Below are 17313 nucleotides of genomic sequence, written 5' to 3' on the forward strand. Positions count from 1 at the left end.
GATACATATATCTCATCTCATATATATCTCTCTCATATATATATGACAGAGAGATAGTTTCCATAAAAGACAAAAAACAGAGAAAGAACTCATGTGTTTGTTTATAAACTACTATTTTATACAAATATTTGTTTAAGGCTTGTAGAAATATAGTTGCCATCGTAAGATACCATTTTAACAGAGAAATAAAATATCACACACACACACACACACACACACACACACACACAAACACATAACAGCCCTCATGGTCATTATTGCCATTAGTCACAACAGGCACAGCCCAAGTAGAATTGGCTTACAAAAAAGGTTTATCTCACCAACAATACAGACACAGCTTTAATCAAGCAGTTGATTAATAAAATGAAATTAAAACAACGGTAGTCCAATCATCTCCTTCAGTTCAAACAATTGATGACCTTTGCACTTTAAGTAATCTTCACTAAAGTTACCCCTCTAGGGCAGAGTGTAGTGACTCCCAGCTCGTTCTATACTTGCCATATGATCTTCAGAGGTCTGAACCTCCATTTCCTCATCTGCAGAAAGTAGTCAAAATGCCTACTTATGAAGGTGTTGAGTGAGTTGGCAATACCATATACAATATCCCTAGTATGCAGTAGGTGCTCAGTAAACAACTATAATTATCTGGACTAGCCTATGGTAGAGCAGAAAAAGCATCAACGTCAGAGCCATGGTGACTGCCTTCTAGCTTGGCTCTGATGCTAACTGTGAGGTCTTTACCAAGGCACATTCTATACCCAGACTGCAGTTTCCTCATTTGTGAATTGAACAGAATGGTTTCTGAGGTTTGGACGAGCTCTAGAAATCCTACCTAGTGACCAGTATGCAAACTCTTTAGTGGGCTATATTGAAATGTTCCTTTTTTGTTAGAGGTCAAAGCAGATCCCCAGGATCACGTGGCATCTGGCTGTCTAGGGCAGGGGCAAAATTAAGTGAGAAACAACCAAAGTTTCTTCTCTTCCCTCTAGCCCATGCGCCAGACAGATAATAATTTTCAATTGATTTATAGTCATTCAAATAGTGCATATACTGGAAGGAGAAAAGAGGGGTTCATAAGGGAAAGGCTGAATTCCTATTTCTCACAGAAGACAAAGCAGCTTGGTACCCTGGACGCCTCATTTGAGAGATCCAAGTTTTCATTATAAATCTTTGCTGGCTGGGCATGGTGGCTCACGGTTGTAATTCTAGCACTTTGGGAGGTGGAGGCGGGCAGATTGCTTGAGTCCAGGAGTTCAAGACCAGCCTGGGCAACATGGAAAGACCCCATCTCTAAAAGAAATATAAAAATTAGCTGAGTATGGTGGTGGTTACCTGTGGTCCCAGCTACTCCAGAGGCTGAGGCAGAAGGATCCCCTGAGCCCAGGAGATAGAGGCTGCAGTGAGCTGTGATCATGCCACTGCACTGCAGCCTGGGTGACAGAGAGAGGCCCTGTCATGAAAACAAACAAACAAACAAATAAATATTTACTAATTTTGTAACTTGGAACAAGTAACCTAACTTCTCCCTGCCCTTGTTTCCTCTTCTATAAAACGCAGGTGATGATTCACTCCTTGCCTATTCTATAAGACTGAGTCTATAAGACTCAGATAAGACACCATGAGTCAAATCTGCTTCTAGCTCTAAAGTAGGTATAAATGTGAGTGACAGTAGTCAGCTGCCTGTTTTACATCACACCTGCAGCTACTCAGCTCTGATTGACTTCAGTAAGATATACTTCAGCCTGTGGTCTAATGGCTGGGATGTGGCACTGGCTTCAGTAAGATATGTGACCTGAATAGACAGTCTTGATTTTCAACACATCTTACGTGACTCACAATCAGTAAAGACAAGAGCAACGATGTGTCCTTAAAAGAGGGATTTTCAGGTTCCAGGAAAGACCCAATCGAGTCCACATAAGTGCTTAACATAAATAACTGAATACTAAGGAAACCCAAGATGAAGATTGAACAGAATCTTAAAATATCTGAGCTGGAAAGGGCCTTATTAATTGCCTTCTCACTTCAGAAATGAATAAATCATGAAAACTGATAAATGGCATTTACTACGCTCTTCATTTGTCCTAGGCACAATTACATATGTTAACTTATTTATGTCTTACATCTCAGAGAGGGGTACTGTTCTCACTTTACAGAAAGATAAAATAGAAACGAATGCTCAGTAAAGTACAAAGAAGAACAAGAATAGCAACAAAAATAACTATTTATTCCAACCTGGGTTCTTTGCATACATTTATTTCTTCGATAATATTTATTAAGAAGTAACTAAATCCGGCCGGGCGCGGTGGCTCAAGCCTGTAATCCCAGCACTTTGGGAGGCCGAGACGGGCGGATCACGAGGTCAGGAGATCGAGACCATCCTGGCTAACACGGTGAAACCCCGTCTCTACTAAAAATACAAAAACTAGCCGGGCGAGGTGGCAGGCGCCTGTAGTCCCAGCTACTCGGGAGGCTGAGGCAGGAGAATGGCGTAAACCCAGGAGGCGGAGCTTGCAGTGAGCTGAGATCCGGCCACTGCACTCCAATCCGGGCGACAGAGCGAGACTCCGCCTCAAAAAAAAAAAAAAAAAAAGAAGTAACTAAATCCAAGAATTATTTTAGATGCTGAACAAGAGAGAACAAAATCGCAACTTTGGTGGAACTTCCATTCTGTGGGGGAAGAGATAGATAATAAGCAAATAGATAAATAAGGTAATTTCCTACAGTGATCAATGCCGTAAAGCAAATAAGATAGGATTTTGTAAAAGACAGCAAATAGGAGCACGTGTTATAGGTTGAGGGTTCAAGGTAGGCTCCTCTAGGAGCTGACATTTTAGCTATACCTGAACAAAAAGACACTAGCCATGCACAGACCATGAGCCCAGTTAAGTGTTATAGCAGCCCATAAGATAAGAATTATTATTATTTCCATTTTACAGTTGAACCTGAGGCCCAGAGAATTTAAAGAACTTGCCCAACATATCAGAACAAATAGAGGAATCACTATTGAAACCTAGGCAATCCAACTCAGGAGGCCACAGTCTTACGTACCGCATTAGAAAGCCCTATAGAGCCCTCTTTTTTTTCTTTGAGATGGAGTCTCGCTCTGTTGCCTGGGCTGTAATGCAGTGGCATGATCTCAGCTAACTGCAACCTCTGCCTCCTGGGTTCAAGCAATACACCTGCCTTAGTCTCCTGAGTAGCTGGGATTACAGGTGCATACCACCAACACACCTGGCTAATTTTTGTATTTGTAGTAGAGACGGGGTTTTGCCATGTTAGCCAGGTTGGTCTCAAACTCCTGACCTCAGGTGATCTGCCTGCCTTGGCCTCCCAAAGTGCTGGGATTAGAGGCGGGAGCCACCATGCCCGACCTAGAGAGCCTTCTTGATGTGACTTGTACAAGGTGGCAGAGTTAGAGACAGAAGGAGGCCTGGAATCGACTCCTCCTGTTTCTACAGATAGTCCTCACCGCACTCTGCAATGTTGCCTCTGGCCCATCATGATGCACAAAGGCAGATAAGCAAAAGGACAAGGACAAGTCCATTGAAAATACATTTTTCAATATTAAAGCACAAGAAAAGCATCCAGGAATAAGAAACAAAGAGGACATGCAGTCATATATGCAAGGTGTTCTCTACAAAGATAAAGTATGCCCCAAACCCAGTTGCCAAGATCACTGGCAGGGACTCCTGGGCCCACATGCTCTTCCTAAACAACCCCTCCATCTCCTTTCTCAGAACTCAGCAGTAGGCCTTGCCTCAGATCCAAGGTCACTCGGAAGAGGCCATGTCCACCCTCAATGACACTCATGGAGGAAATGCTGAGAGAAGCATTCAGATGCATGACACAAGGTAAGATTGCCTAAAATCTTGTTCTTGCTCTCCTCACTTTGTTATTTGTTTTATTTTTAGGAGTTTTGAGAGCAAAATGACAACACCCAGAAATTCACTAAATGGGACTTTCCCAGCAGAGCCAACGAAAGGCCCTATTGCTATGCAACCTGGTCCAAAACCACTCCTCAGGAGGATGTCTTCACTGGTGGGTCCCACGCAAAGCTTCTTCATGAGGGAATCTAAAGCTTTGGGGGTAAGTCCGTTGCCTTCCATCCCAAGTCGTAGGGATTCTCTGGCCAACAGAAGCTGATGCTGTAGGCCACATACAGAATTCAATCCAACTTGAAGAACTGGGATCCAACCTGATGTGTTCTTTATGTCCAACACAGTGGGCCAAATCAGGGGTGCATCAGATAAGTCACCGCCTAGATAACCTCTGGGTGATCTTATGTCACCTTTTGGTTTTGGGGTTTGTATATTCAGGGGTCCCCCATCCCAGTCCATTGCCAGAATCCCAGGCATACCTGCTCCCTGGAAATGCCCCATGCGGTTGAGGAAACAGATTCGAACAAGAAAAAGACAAAATTCTTGGCACCCCACTGCTTCCTTTAGGCATTCCTCACAGCTCCAAGTTAGGAGCCAGGGCTTCCAACCTTGTCTTTGCCTGCTAGCAGTGACGATTGCAGCTCATCCATTGCTGCCTCTGTTCTCTCCCCAGGCTGTCCAGATTATGAATGGGCTCTTCCACATTGCCCTGGGGGGTCTTCTGATGATCCCAGCAGGGATCTATGCACCCATCTGTGTGACTGTGTGGTACCCTCTCTGGGGAGGCATTATGGTGAGTAAAAGAATAGCAGTCATTTGGGAAATGATGCAGACAAAAATGTTAAAAGGCTCCACAGGGATATGCCAGATTATTTCTGTGTTGAGGGAAATATTATTGGGTTAAACTAATTAAGAAGACAGGTTGACCAAATTGAGTATAAATCCCATGGTTGAGAGTCAGTGTTCCTGTTTCATGTGAATTCAGAGAAGGGGGCCCTGCATGGATCTCACAGGGACTGTCCAAAGCAAGAACACTCCAAAGTCAGTTCTGGTGTGGAGGGCAGCCCTAGACTTTTAGACTAGATAGCAAGATGTTTTGGAAAGCAAGAGGGAGCAGGAGCATCCACTTCCTCCCATCTACTCCTTCTTGCTTACAATTCTGTTTAGTTACTATGGTACCTGGTGAAATTTGTCCCATCACAAATCCATCTTATTTTGCTTATCAACAGAGCAGCACTCTTTTGGCTGTTTTATGTGCATGTTTTCCAAATCTGTAACCCTGTCCGGGTGTGGCACATAGGACAGTGATGTTTATTTCCCCATGACACTTTTCATAGTTGCCACTATAAGTCCAGGATTAAAATTTTCCAAACAAGTATAGATAGGTTAGAACAAGAGTTTCCTCCATTCTACAGCCTGAATGTGAGAAAAGGAAGATGAAAAATAGTCATCATCACTTCCTGTAACAGCCAGTGTTTTAATGGAGTGCCTGTGCCGTTCGGGTCAAGTATTTCCTTCTGCATCAATTCACTCTTCAGAGGCCATCAGAGTCATTTATGTCACTGTGAACCCCCAAAGGGCAGCTCTACAAGTTAAAAACAAAGAAAAACTAAAAATAAAACTTTTAAATTCATGGTATGAGTATTAATTGATGAGGAAATATGAGTTCTGTCTCTTTGGTCTTATTATATTCCTAGTCACAGATCCCCAGATGATTGAGTAAAAGGCATGAATTTAGTGTCACTTAGCCTGAATAAAGGAGAACTATGACGGCCGAAAAATGAATAAAACTGATAAAAATGGATGGATGGTTGTGTGAAAGTTGCTGAAAGTGTAGGCTTCTTTCTGACCAGTTATCAATGTTAAAAAGTGATCTCCCTCTCTCCTCTTTCTCCTGCCTTGCCCACCCCTCTCCATCTCCCCCACCTCTCTTTTTTACAGTATATTATTTCCGGATCACTCCTGGCAGCAACGGAGAAAAACTCCAGGAAGTGTTTGGCAAGTAACCATATGTCCTTCTTTCCCACGTGTCAGAGAAGTACCTATTTTTTCGGTTAAAAACTGAGGCCCTTAAAAAGCCAAGGTATCACAGCCTCTCAGCCCTAAAAAGCAAAGACCCTCCACAATGTTCTTGTGATTTTATTTATGAAAAACTTAGAAGTGAGGTCTATCTGAAATATGTTCATGGGAACAGAACTAAAAGCAGATCCATGAAAACCATACCTATAGTCTTATGAATGTTAAATGCTGTGTGAAAATAATAGACCTTTCTGAAAGTCCTATCATTTCTCCCAGATCACCCTTTAGGAAAATTATCTGATCAATGTCATGATTGACTCAAATTCTAGCTCAGCTATTTTTTGGCTGTAACATTGAACAAGTCAGTTTACCTCTATGTACCTCTGAGTTTTCACCTAGAAAGGAAGGGTAACAGTCCTTGCTACCATGTGACGTCACAATGGATATGAAAGGCAGTAGAGTGTGTGATGGTGCTTCAGAGGCTATACGGTGCTACACTGCGGTCTTGCCCATAAAACCCCTAGCGACTCATCCACATCCAGAGGAAACTGGCCTGCAGAGATGCTGATGCTGTTCAGATGAAAAAAGTTTACCAGCAAGTTTGCTCCCAAAAAATTCCACCCCCAACACTGTCTCTTACTAAACTGAGTCACTTTCATAATCAATGAAGGCATGGGGGGATTGAGATGGTTCCTCTCTTCAAGTGGCCTGACAAACTCAGTTTTGGGGGAAAAACGTTTTATGACATCAAATTATTCTCCAGATACAGCCAGACCCACTGACTTGCCGTGTGTAGGTCATAGAGCCAGGAATGAAATACGTGCAGCATAAAATAATAATCGATAATCCCATATCATTATGGTACTTGATACTTATATTTTCCTGTTTCAACCTTTTATCATCTTTGCAAGGTAGAACGTTCACACTGATATTCTCGCACCTGTGCTACCCAGAGACATCAGCCCTAATTGTATTTTGGAAGATGGCTAACTGGGGCTGATCGCAGCCTATGGCAGCAGGGATAGGTGTTGTTACTGTTGTTGCTTCTGCTTTTTAAATTTCCATTTATTTGATAGTACAGATCTAGAGGGCTCTAGCTGAACCTTCCCAACCTAGACTTCACAATACCATCCCACTAAAGTGTGATACAAGAACCTCTTCTCTCTCTTCCCTCTACCTATTTATGAAGGCATATAATAAACTGGATAATATTTATCTTCACTTATTCAACAAATATTTATTGAATGCCTATTAGGATGGTTGCAGTGGCAGTGAAGGAAGTGCATGGATACAAGATATAGAATCAAGGGTTACTCTTAGAATTTTTGCTTTGTAAAACAGATGGATGGTGAATGAGATAGGGAAGACTGAGAAAAGAACAGGACAGAGACATGATTTTATTTTACAGAGACAAAGAGGTTAAAAACAACCGAGAGAACTTCAGTATATTTAGTTGTAGTCAGGGAGTGGCATTTGGAATTCCCTCCCAGACTATGCTTTCCAAAGGGAAATCAAACCCAATTAATAATCTGTGTCTCCATTTCAGGTCAAAGGAAAAATGATAATGAATTCATTGAGCCTCTTTGCTGCCATTTCTGGAATGATTCTTTCAATCATGGACATACTTAATATTAAAATTTCCCATTTTTTAAAAATGGAGAGTCTGAATTTTATTAGAGTTCACACACCATATATTAACATATACAACTGTGAACCAGCTAATCCCTCTGAGAAAAACTCTCCATCTACTCAATACTGTTACAGCATACAATCTCTGTTCCTGGTAAGTGTGAAACTGGATTGCTCTCCAGGGTGGAAGGATGACTTGTTTATTAAGATCATGAATTCTGGATTCATCCAGACCACCTGAGTTTGCTAGTTATTGTTTATGTAGCTGTGGGCAAGAATTTTAACCACACTCTGTCTCAACTTCTTCAACTGTAAAATGGGGATGGTAACACTATTTATCTAATAGGGTTGTTCTGAGTAATAAGTAAGTTAATATATACAAAACATTTAGAACAGTGTTTGGTACCTAGAAGTGCTACATAAGTGCTTTAACATTAAATATTGTCAACATCATTAGTGGCATTAATATTTATCATTATATTGACTAAGATGAGCACAGAAGAAATACCTAAGATGTTATGAATATCTTTTGCCCAAGGACTTTTAAACGTAGAGTTTGAAAGAGATTTTTAAAAAATGCATATCCCAAGGATGAAGAGGTCTCCTCGGCATGATGCCATACCAACTAAGACTGAACACAGTTTAATTTGAGACTCATTACTTATTCTTTCCTATATAGAATTGATTCTTCAACTGATTATTCATACCTTACTTTCTATCAGCAATACACATTAACCATCTGTTGTGTGCTGAAAGATGTGTTTAGAGTTAGGGTTAGAGTTAGAGCTGTCTCCTGTACTAGCAGTTCTCACAGCTAGTCGTTACTTGTCTAAAGAATTGACCTCTTGATCATTCAATTATAGTCAACAATAACTTATTGAACATCAACAACGTTCTTTGTGCCAGTATTACATTTTCACCTTCATTCTTCTGTTGTTTTTCAGGGCATTTTGTCAGTGATGCTGATCTTTGCCTTCTTCCAGGAACTTGTAATAGCTGGCATCGTTGAGAATGAATGGAAAAGAACATGCTCCAGACCCAAATCTGTAAGTAGTAGGCCCTCTGGCCACAACCTCCCTCTAGAAAATCCATATCCACAAAGGATCATTTATGGAGAATGTAATCTGATGAGTCGTTGAAACTGGGAGCTTGATTTGAAAAAAAAAAAAAAAAAAAAAAAAAGGTCATGGCATATTTCTAGAAAGCAAATAATATCAATAGTAAGGAAAGATGTCTTGAAATTTGAAATCAGTCTGTAGTTAGAGCCCACAGTTCTACATTCTGTGCATTTTTTTTTTTTTTTTTTTTTGAGACAGAGTCTCACTTTGTCACCCAGGTTGAAGTGCAATGGTGCGATCTTGGCTCGCTGCAACCTCCGCCTCCTGGGTTCAGGCGATTCTCCTGCCTCACCCTCTCAAGTAGCTGGGATTACAGGAACCCGCCATCACGCCGGGCCAATTTTTGTATTTTTGTAGAGACGGGGGGGTTCACCATGTTGGCCAGGCCGGTCTTGAACTCCCGACCTCAGGTGATCCTCCTGCCTCAGCCTCCCAAAGTGCTGCGATTGCAGGCATGAGCCACCATGCCCCGCCTCTGTGCATCATCTTCTTAACCTTCCCTGCTGCTTGACTTCAGCCTTCCATCCTGATTTTGTGATTCCATATTCAGTGTGTAAAAGCAAGATGGTTGAAGGTTGAAGGCTGACTAAAGTCACTAGTTCTTTGGTTTCATTTTTCAGTATTCCCCTCCTCCCTCCTTTTCACCTAATTCCTCTTTCAAGACAATAGGTTAAAGGGCTCCACAAATGGAAATAAAAAGAGACCAATAATAGATATATTACTAACTGCTTCAGAACCAGACTGTTAGATTAAGAATAGAATTTAGAAATCATCACTAATTACTTCATTTTGCATTTAAAGAAAAATAATATCAAAGAGTGAAAATTCTTCTCCCAGAGTTATATTCACTAAAGGCAAATCAGAACAACAATCTAAACTCCTCTATTACTGCAACGTTCTTTTCCCAATACCACGTGGTCATTCCAGGCACTGTGGTAAATGTCTGCTGCCCTTGAAGTTTTACTCAGACTTGAGTTTTAATAAGTGATTTGATAAGGATTTAAGCACCTGCAAAATAAATCCTGGTATTTAAAAGCGTATAATAATAAGTAGCATAAAAACCAGGAGCTATTTGATAAATGTTTGTAGAGATTGTTGACAAAGGTGTCAATGGTAAAAGTAAAGAATAGTTTGTTTAATTTTGTGTTTTAGAGCGTAGTTCTCCTGTCAGCTGAAGAAAAAAAAGAACAGGCCATTGAAATAAAAGAGGAAGTGGTTGGGCTAACTGAAACATCTTCCCAACCAAAGAATGAAGAAGACATTGAAATTATTCCAATCCAAGAAGAGGAAGAAGAAGAAACAGAGACAAACTTTCCAGAACCTCCCCAAGATCAGGAACCCTCACCAATAGAAAATGACAGCTCTCCTTAAATGATTTCTTCTATTTTCGGTTTCCTTTTTTAAACATTAGTGTTCATAGCTTCCAAGAGACATGCTGACTTTCATTTCTTGAGGTACTCTGCACATACCCACCACATCTCTATCTGGCGTTTGCATGGAGTGACCATAGCCCCTTCTCTCTTACACTGAATGTAGAGAATGTAGCCATTGTAGCAGCTTGTGTTGTCATGATTCTTCTTTTGAGCAACTTTCTTACATTGAAGAAAGGCAGAATGAGTGCTTCAGAATGTGATTTCCTACTAACCTGTTCCTTGGATAGGCTTTTTAGTATGGTTTTTGTTTTTGTTTTTTTTTCATTTTCTCCATCAGCAACCAGGGAGACTGCACCTGATGGTAAAGATATATGACTACTTCACGACATTCCTAAACTATCTTTTTTTTTTTTTTTTTCCACATGTATGCTTTTGGTGGAGTCCCTTTTGCATCACTGTTTTAAGGACGATTAAAAAAATAACAACTAGGGACAATACAGAACCTATTCCATTTATCTTTCTACAGGGCTGACATTGTGGCACGTTCTTAGAGTTACCACACCCCATGAGGGAAGCTCTAAATGGCCAACACTCATCTGTTTTTGTAAAAACAGCATAGCTTATACATGGACCTGTCTCTGCCTTAACTCTTCCTGACTCCCACTCTAGGCTATTGTTTGCATGTCTACCTACTTTTAGCCTTTATGCAAGAAAAGAAAAAATTGACCATAGAAAATGCCACAATGAGATGCCCAAATTTCAAATAATAATCAACATTTCATTGTATTTATAATTTCCAGATGACAAAGTATTTCATCAAATAACTTCATCTGATGTTCCATGATCAAGAAAACATCCCTATCTCTATTTTACAAGTAATTCAAAGAGGTCAAATAACTTGTAAACAAGAAAAGGTAACTTATCAACAGTCATAACTAGTAATTACAAGAGCCTTGTTTCATAACCAGGTCTTCTTACTCAAATCCTGTGATGTTTGAAATAACCAAATTGTCTCTCCAATGTCTGCATAAACTGTGAGAGCCAAGTCAACAGCTTTTATCAAGAACTTACCCTCTGATCAGCACTAAACAAGCACTGAGAGACACAGAGTCAGAGTCAGATTGTACCCATGGGGATAAAAAGACTCAGACTTCTACCACATTTGGACAATGACTTGCATCATAAATATATAATTAACTGGTAGTTTATATAAAGCAGACACTAAGTGCTATAGACATTCTCAGAATATCCTACTCAGAAACAATGTAATTAAAATGCCAAATCTGAGTCAATAGCTGCCTTACTTTTCAATTCAGATATACTAGTACCTTACTTTGAATTAATGTTAACCTAGGGTGAGGTCACTATAATCTGTAGTCTATTATTTGGGCATTTGCTACATGATGAGTGCTGCCAGATTGTGGCAGGTAAAGAGACAGTGTAATTTGCACTCCCTGTGATATTTCTACATTTTTAGAGACCACTAGTGGAAGACATTCCCCAAAATTAGAAAAAAAAGGAGATAGAACATTTCTGTCGACGTAAAGTTCTCAAAATTCGTTCTAAATTAATAAAACTATCTTTGTGCTCTTTTCTGCAACAGATGATTCCAACATGGGTGTTTGTCTATTCTTCTTTACTCTTGAAACATTAGACCATGGGAGGCTCTTACAGCCTTGAGTTCATATTTACAAAACCCCAATCTAGGTTTGAACTGTGAGGTGTCAGGTCATCAAATATTCATGTCTATATAGTCTTACACAGGTTCCCAAAGAAAATATTCATGGGATAGGTCATTGATAATGGATTCCTTACTCCCAGAACTCCAGATGACTGAAATATATGAGAGAAGTAGGAAAGGGCATGGTAGGGGCAGGCCTGAGGAAAAAAAAAGAAAGTCAGAAATCTTTAAAAAAAATACAAGATGTTATTTCTATCTTATTTTTTTCCCCATTTCTGAAATATATATGAGGATTCCTCTCCAAACCCATGGTTTCTCTAAGAATTTTGAGTCATTTGTATGACCTCAAATAATTAGTTTTGGCTGACCTCACATAAGTTCTTAAAATAGGGGACATCTTTAATGTGTGCTATTAAAGAAGAATGAAAATTCCTATGACCTTCCCTCCGATGATCCCTTTGGCAATATAGAGTCAAATAATAACGTTGGCCAATGGTAAACATGCTTTGCCAAGAAGTGGAAGATATATTCTCCAGCCTTAGTTTTTCCTCTCAATTTGTATTTTTGTAAAAACAATGTTACATCCACAAAGGAAATAAGCTTTGAAAACCCAATTGCACTCATTGACTAGGAGGCTGACATAACTTCTTTTCATTTTCTTCTGGTTGTCTTACAATCTTTGTTTATAATAAGGTGATAAACCATCCCAGTTTGTCTGAATCTGAGGGATTTTTCTGGGATACAAGATTTTCAATGTTAAAACCAAGATAGTCCTAGGCAAACAGGATGGTTGATTATCCTACTTCATAGTAATAGATAAGTTTACCCAGTTACAATCATGGCATATTATTTGCTTTTTACATGTAACAGCATATCATAGATTTTTCCTTATTGATATATAATTTCATAAGCATCACTTCATTTCAATTTAGGATTTCATGAATCAATATAAATTTACCATTCCTCTATTATTGGATATGTAGGGTATTTTCTTTCTTTTTACAAATGACTTTTGGAGCACAGAAACGATAAGCAAGATACATGTTTCCTCTTATTATTCAAAATGTAGCTTTACATTTAGTCTTGTCAATGCTGACCAGTAGAAAGTACTAGCACCTGTTAAAACTCAGAAAATTTATTTTTAATTTCACTTCGACAAGAGAATAGTCAAAGATTCAATACACAGAAATAGTTACTTCAGATTCATTTAGTATGAGTTCATTTAAGAAATTTGATTTGTTTTAAATTCTTGGTGTATAACATAAAACACTGATGGAGGGGTTCAAATCTGAAATTTTCATAGGTTAAGTCTTCAATACTTCAGTGAGTTTCCTTTTATGGAATACTTGCTTGTGTGTTCTGAGCTAAAAAGTACCAAGTAACAAATGAACACGACAGAATCATGTGGTGGCAAAATCAAAGCAAAGTTACAATTATCCTCTATTGACCCCAGCCTACTCAGCAGTGCAAAATGCTGAGGCAAGAATAAATAAGTTGTCTCCTCTTAGGGCTGGAGAAAGAGAAATTAGTTAATCAGGTACCTGTTATGGGTAAAGCATTTTGTTAAGTATGGAGGGGTACAGATAAAGATAGGAGAAGCTCCCTGATCTCAAAAATCTTAGTGCCTAATTGAGAATGATATAAGCATACGTATTAAAAGATGACCAATAAAGGTCCAAGAAAACTCAATGGGAAAAGAACAATCTTTTCAACAAACTGTGGTGGGACAACTGGATAGCCACATGCAAAAGAATAAAATTGGACACCTACCTCACACCATACACAAAAATTAAAATGGAGACCTAAATGTAGGAGGTAACACTATAAACCTCTTAGGAGAAAACATAAGTATACATTTTGTTACCTTGAAAAGGCAATGAGTTCTTAAACATGACACCAGAGGCACAAGCAACCAATGAAAAAATAGATAACTTTGTTCTTTAAAAATTAAAAAAAATAAGGAAAAATAAGAAGGAAGAGAAAAAGAGAAAGAAAGGAAGTAAAGGAAAGAAAGAAGGACACAACTTTACTCCACACTGTTTGGGTTTTGAGGTTTGGTATACTTTGGACTCCCCGGAAGGAATTTAGAATAGGGGTTACCAAATGGATGCACATTAGCAGGAAGTGAGAGTTTTCCAAAGCTCTGCTGCCTAAACTGAGCCCAGATGTAATTATTAGAATCTCTGGGCTAGCATTAGGCATTGGGATTTTTAAAAGGTCCCCAGATAATTCCAATGAAATCAAGTCTACTCTAAAGCTGCCTCCTTACATTTTTTTTTTTTTTTGAGACAGAGTCTCGCTCTGTCACCCAGGCTGGAGTGCAGTGGCACGACCTTGGCTCACTGCAAGCTCCGCCTCTCGGGTTCAGGCCATTCTCTTGCCTTAGCCTCCCGAATAGCTGGGACTACAGGCGCCCACCACCACACCCAGCTAATGTTTTGTATTTTTAATGGAGACGGGGTTTCAGCATGTTGGCCAGGATAGTCTCAGTCTCCTGACCTTATGATCTGCCTACCTCAGCCTCCCAAAGTGCTGGGATTACAGGCATGAGCCACCGTGCCCAGCCCGCCTCCTTTCATATTTTAAGGTTGGCCTAAAGGTTTTTCTTTATGTCATGAACTATAACAAGTGGAGATGTAAACAGACGGTCACCTATACTTGTGCCAGCCACTAAGTTTTGATCAATCAAATGTAGTCAACTGTTCGAACAGTGATCAAATAAGGTAAATGCCAACCTATAAGCAATCCAGCTGTTTCTCTACCTTATTTCCATTTTCTGTATGTCACTTTTCTTTTCCCGTACGTTATCTTTCTTTTTCTGTTCATAAATCTCCTTCCATCACGTGACTGTGCTGGAGTCTCTTGAGCCTCTGGCTCGAGGAGGTGGCCCAATCTGCACATGGTTCATTGCTCAATTAAACTCCTTTAAATTTAATTTGGTTGAAGTTTTTCTTTTATCAGTACAGCTGCCTTGAAAATTAGTGATTTAAAAAATAGCATGTATCCTGGGTTAGAATGCTAAACGCCTGCAGAAAACTCAATTCTGCTGAACTGTACTTTATTTTGTCCCATTCAATGAGAGCCTTTTTTTGAATTTGTCTTTCTCAGAGTTTTCGTAATTAAACATTTTCAAGAGAACTCAGGAAAGAAAAAGTCTTTAAGAGAATCTCTTGCAGTTCCACATTGGCAAAAAAAAGAGACCTGCAAAATAGTATATCCTAGATGGATCTTAGGTTATTTTTTTTTTTTGACAAACACCTAATTCAAGTTTATTTAAAAGAAGAAAAATTGTGTGTCTCATTTAATGTCTTAAAGTTTTCTGTCATCTTGTGATGCCTTGTTCCTGTCATCAACTCTGATTCACTGCAGCTGTTTCCTGCAAAATGCAAAAGTGTGACTTCAACAAGTTTCATTTCCTATAAAGATAAAAGTACAAAAAGTTGTGGATAAATCTCTGGGCAACTCTGTTACTGCAGAAGATGATGAAAAATGGTGCCAGAGCTATTTACGCAATGAGAGCTTTCTGATGCTTTAGGGCTGGGGACTTCTCTTTTCCTTGATCTCACCTGGTTCATGGAGTAATATCGCTCGTCATTGATGCTGCACCTCACAGATTTGTTGCTACTGTATTGGCTGTTGTGGTTGTTTCCATCAAAGATGGGCAAGAATTGCTTTGAAGAACATTTTACAACACCCAATTGTCAAGGAGTTATTATAAGTGACATGACTGAACCTTAGCTCTAAGTGAACAGAAACGTCTAAACTGCACCATCCTCTTGACTGCTCACTAGTGAGATGGAGACTAATGCATCTAAATTCTGTACACTTCACAAAGGCAGGAATTCTTGTCTATGTTGTTTACTCCTATATACACAGCACTTAGTACCAAGCACATGGAAAGCTGAATTGGTTGCATTTGCTGAATGAATGTAACCCTTTTATCTAGCTGTGCCTGTAGGCTTTAGACCTCCCACTATTCTGAGGTAGTTGCTTGCCTAGATGCTCCTGCAAACCATTGAATTCTCTCTCTCCTCTCCTTTACAACCAAACATCTCAAAAACAGTCAGTTGAATGCTTTCATATGGCGTTCATTTTTCAGTGAATTACAGCCTGTCTTTTCTCTCTAACACTTCTCTAAAATTGTTTCCCCCAAATTCTGCCAATGACTTCTTAATTGTTGAAACCAGTGGATTCTATTCAATTCTCATTCTGTGAAATTTGTTTTTAACAACACTTCCCTGTTGCTTCCTTGCCTTTTGAGACACATGCCCTTCCTTAGCTTCTAAGATGGGACACTCTTAACTCTCTCTCCTACTTTCTTAGACATACACAATTTCATCTTCACTAGTTTCATTTTTTCTGACAACCAAATGTGCACATTCCTTACAAAGTGTCACCTTCCCCGCAAAACTCTCATCCATTCCTATAACTCAGTCTATCAATTTTAGGTAGCTAATTCATGTAATTGCATTTTCAATCCTGCTTACTCATCTGATTTCCAAGCCTGTATGTCTGCGTATTTACAAATTATTTCATAATGATCTCCTATCTGCAATGTAAAACTATAGAGCTGGTCCAATCTGAGCCCGTGGTCCAATTCCCATACACCTCCTTTTCAGCTTCCTGTCTATCTCCCTTTGCATCCTCCCCCATTCTCCATACTCACAGCTGAGAGATGTATTTGATTTCTTCTTTTTTCACTTTTTGTATCTAATGAGGTTCCTCATGTACTTTAAGTTTTGTCTACTCTAAAATGTCTCTAAAATCCAACTCTCCTCTTCTTTCTGGTCTTCAGTTTAGGTCTAGTTTCTCATTTGCTCCTGCTGTTTCACTTGTTTTAGAAACGATTAATTGGGATTGTTACATCCCTACTTAGACACCTTGAATGATTCTCCAGAGCTTACCAATTAAAGTCCAGATGCCATGGACATTTAAGATCCTGCATGGTATTGTTTTAACTTTTCTCTACTGCCTTCTCATTACACCCCAATTTAGCCACAGTCCAGCCTAGTTATTCAATTATTGCTCCTGAACACAAATAGAATGTTTCTGTTTTCATCCTGTTTAGATATTGTTCCCCTACATGGAATATTCTTCTCTTTTTTCTCTCTTACTAATTTCTGCCTATTCTCTAAGATTCATCTCAAATCCTTCTTATTCCAAGAGGTTTTCTTCTAATACTCCAAGTTTATTGAGCGTCCACCTGTGCTATATTATTGAGCAATTATTGTGTCCTATGTACTGGGACATTATACTATTATTTAGCTCTTGTGGGCTGACTTGTATCACTGGTTATCTTGTAAAATTATTTGTGCTGAGATTTGTTTCACACACCATAAAATTTACTCTTTTAATTTTTTAAAGAGATTTTTGAAGAAGCTCCCATACTGTTTTCCATGGTGGCTGTACCCATTTACATTCCCGCCAACAGTCAGCAAGTGTTTCCTGCTCTCCACATCCTCTCCAGCATTTAGTTTCTTTCTTTGATAACAGCTGTTTTAACTGGGGTGAGATGATATCTCATTATAGTTTTGATTTGCATTTCTCTGATGACTAGTGATGTTGAAAATTTTTTCATATGCCTGTTGCCATTTGTATGCCTTCTTTTGAGAAAT

The 17313-nt window shown here is 39.3% G+C and overlaps 1 protein-coding gene across 4 annotated transcripts in view; it reads left to right on the top strand.

The window, feature by feature from the left end:
• MS4A1 (membrane-spanning 4-domains, subfamily A, member 1) overlaps nt 1-12317 on the top strand; it is a 34458-nt gene extending 22141 nt beyond the window's left edge. The window contains exons 2-8 of one of the 4 annotated variants that reach the window (XM_011963533.1): nt 2620-2709; nt 3738-4086; nt 4552-4671; nt 5820-5876; nt 7444-7680; nt 8471-8572; nt 9797-12317. In XM_011963533.1, coding sequence (XP_011818923.1) covers nt 3928-4086; nt 4552-4671; nt 5820-5876; nt 7444-7680; nt 8471-8572; nt 9797-10015 — 894 coding nt within the window. In that variant the 5' untranslated portion in view covers nt 2620-2709; nt 3738-3927 and the 3' untranslated portion in view covers nt 10016-12317. The remainder of the gene's footprint in view (nt 1-2619; nt 2710-3737; nt 4087-4551; nt 4672-5819; nt 5877-7443; nt 7681-8470; nt 8573-9796) is intronic. The other 3 variants (XM_011963532.1, XM_011963534.1, XM_011963535.1) reach the window with 3 other exon arrangements.
• Nucleotides 12318-17313: the final 4996 nt, after the last annotated feature.

The sequence above is a fragment of the Colobus angolensis genome, unplaced genomic scaffold (genome assembly GCF_000951035.1).
Source record: "Colobus angolensis palliatus isolate OR3802 unplaced genomic scaffold, Cang.pa_1.0 Scaffold61, whole genome shotgun sequence".
Taxonomy (NCBI): domain Eukaryota; kingdom Metazoa; phylum Chordata; class Mammalia; order Primates; family Cercopithecidae; genus Colobus; species Colobus angolensis.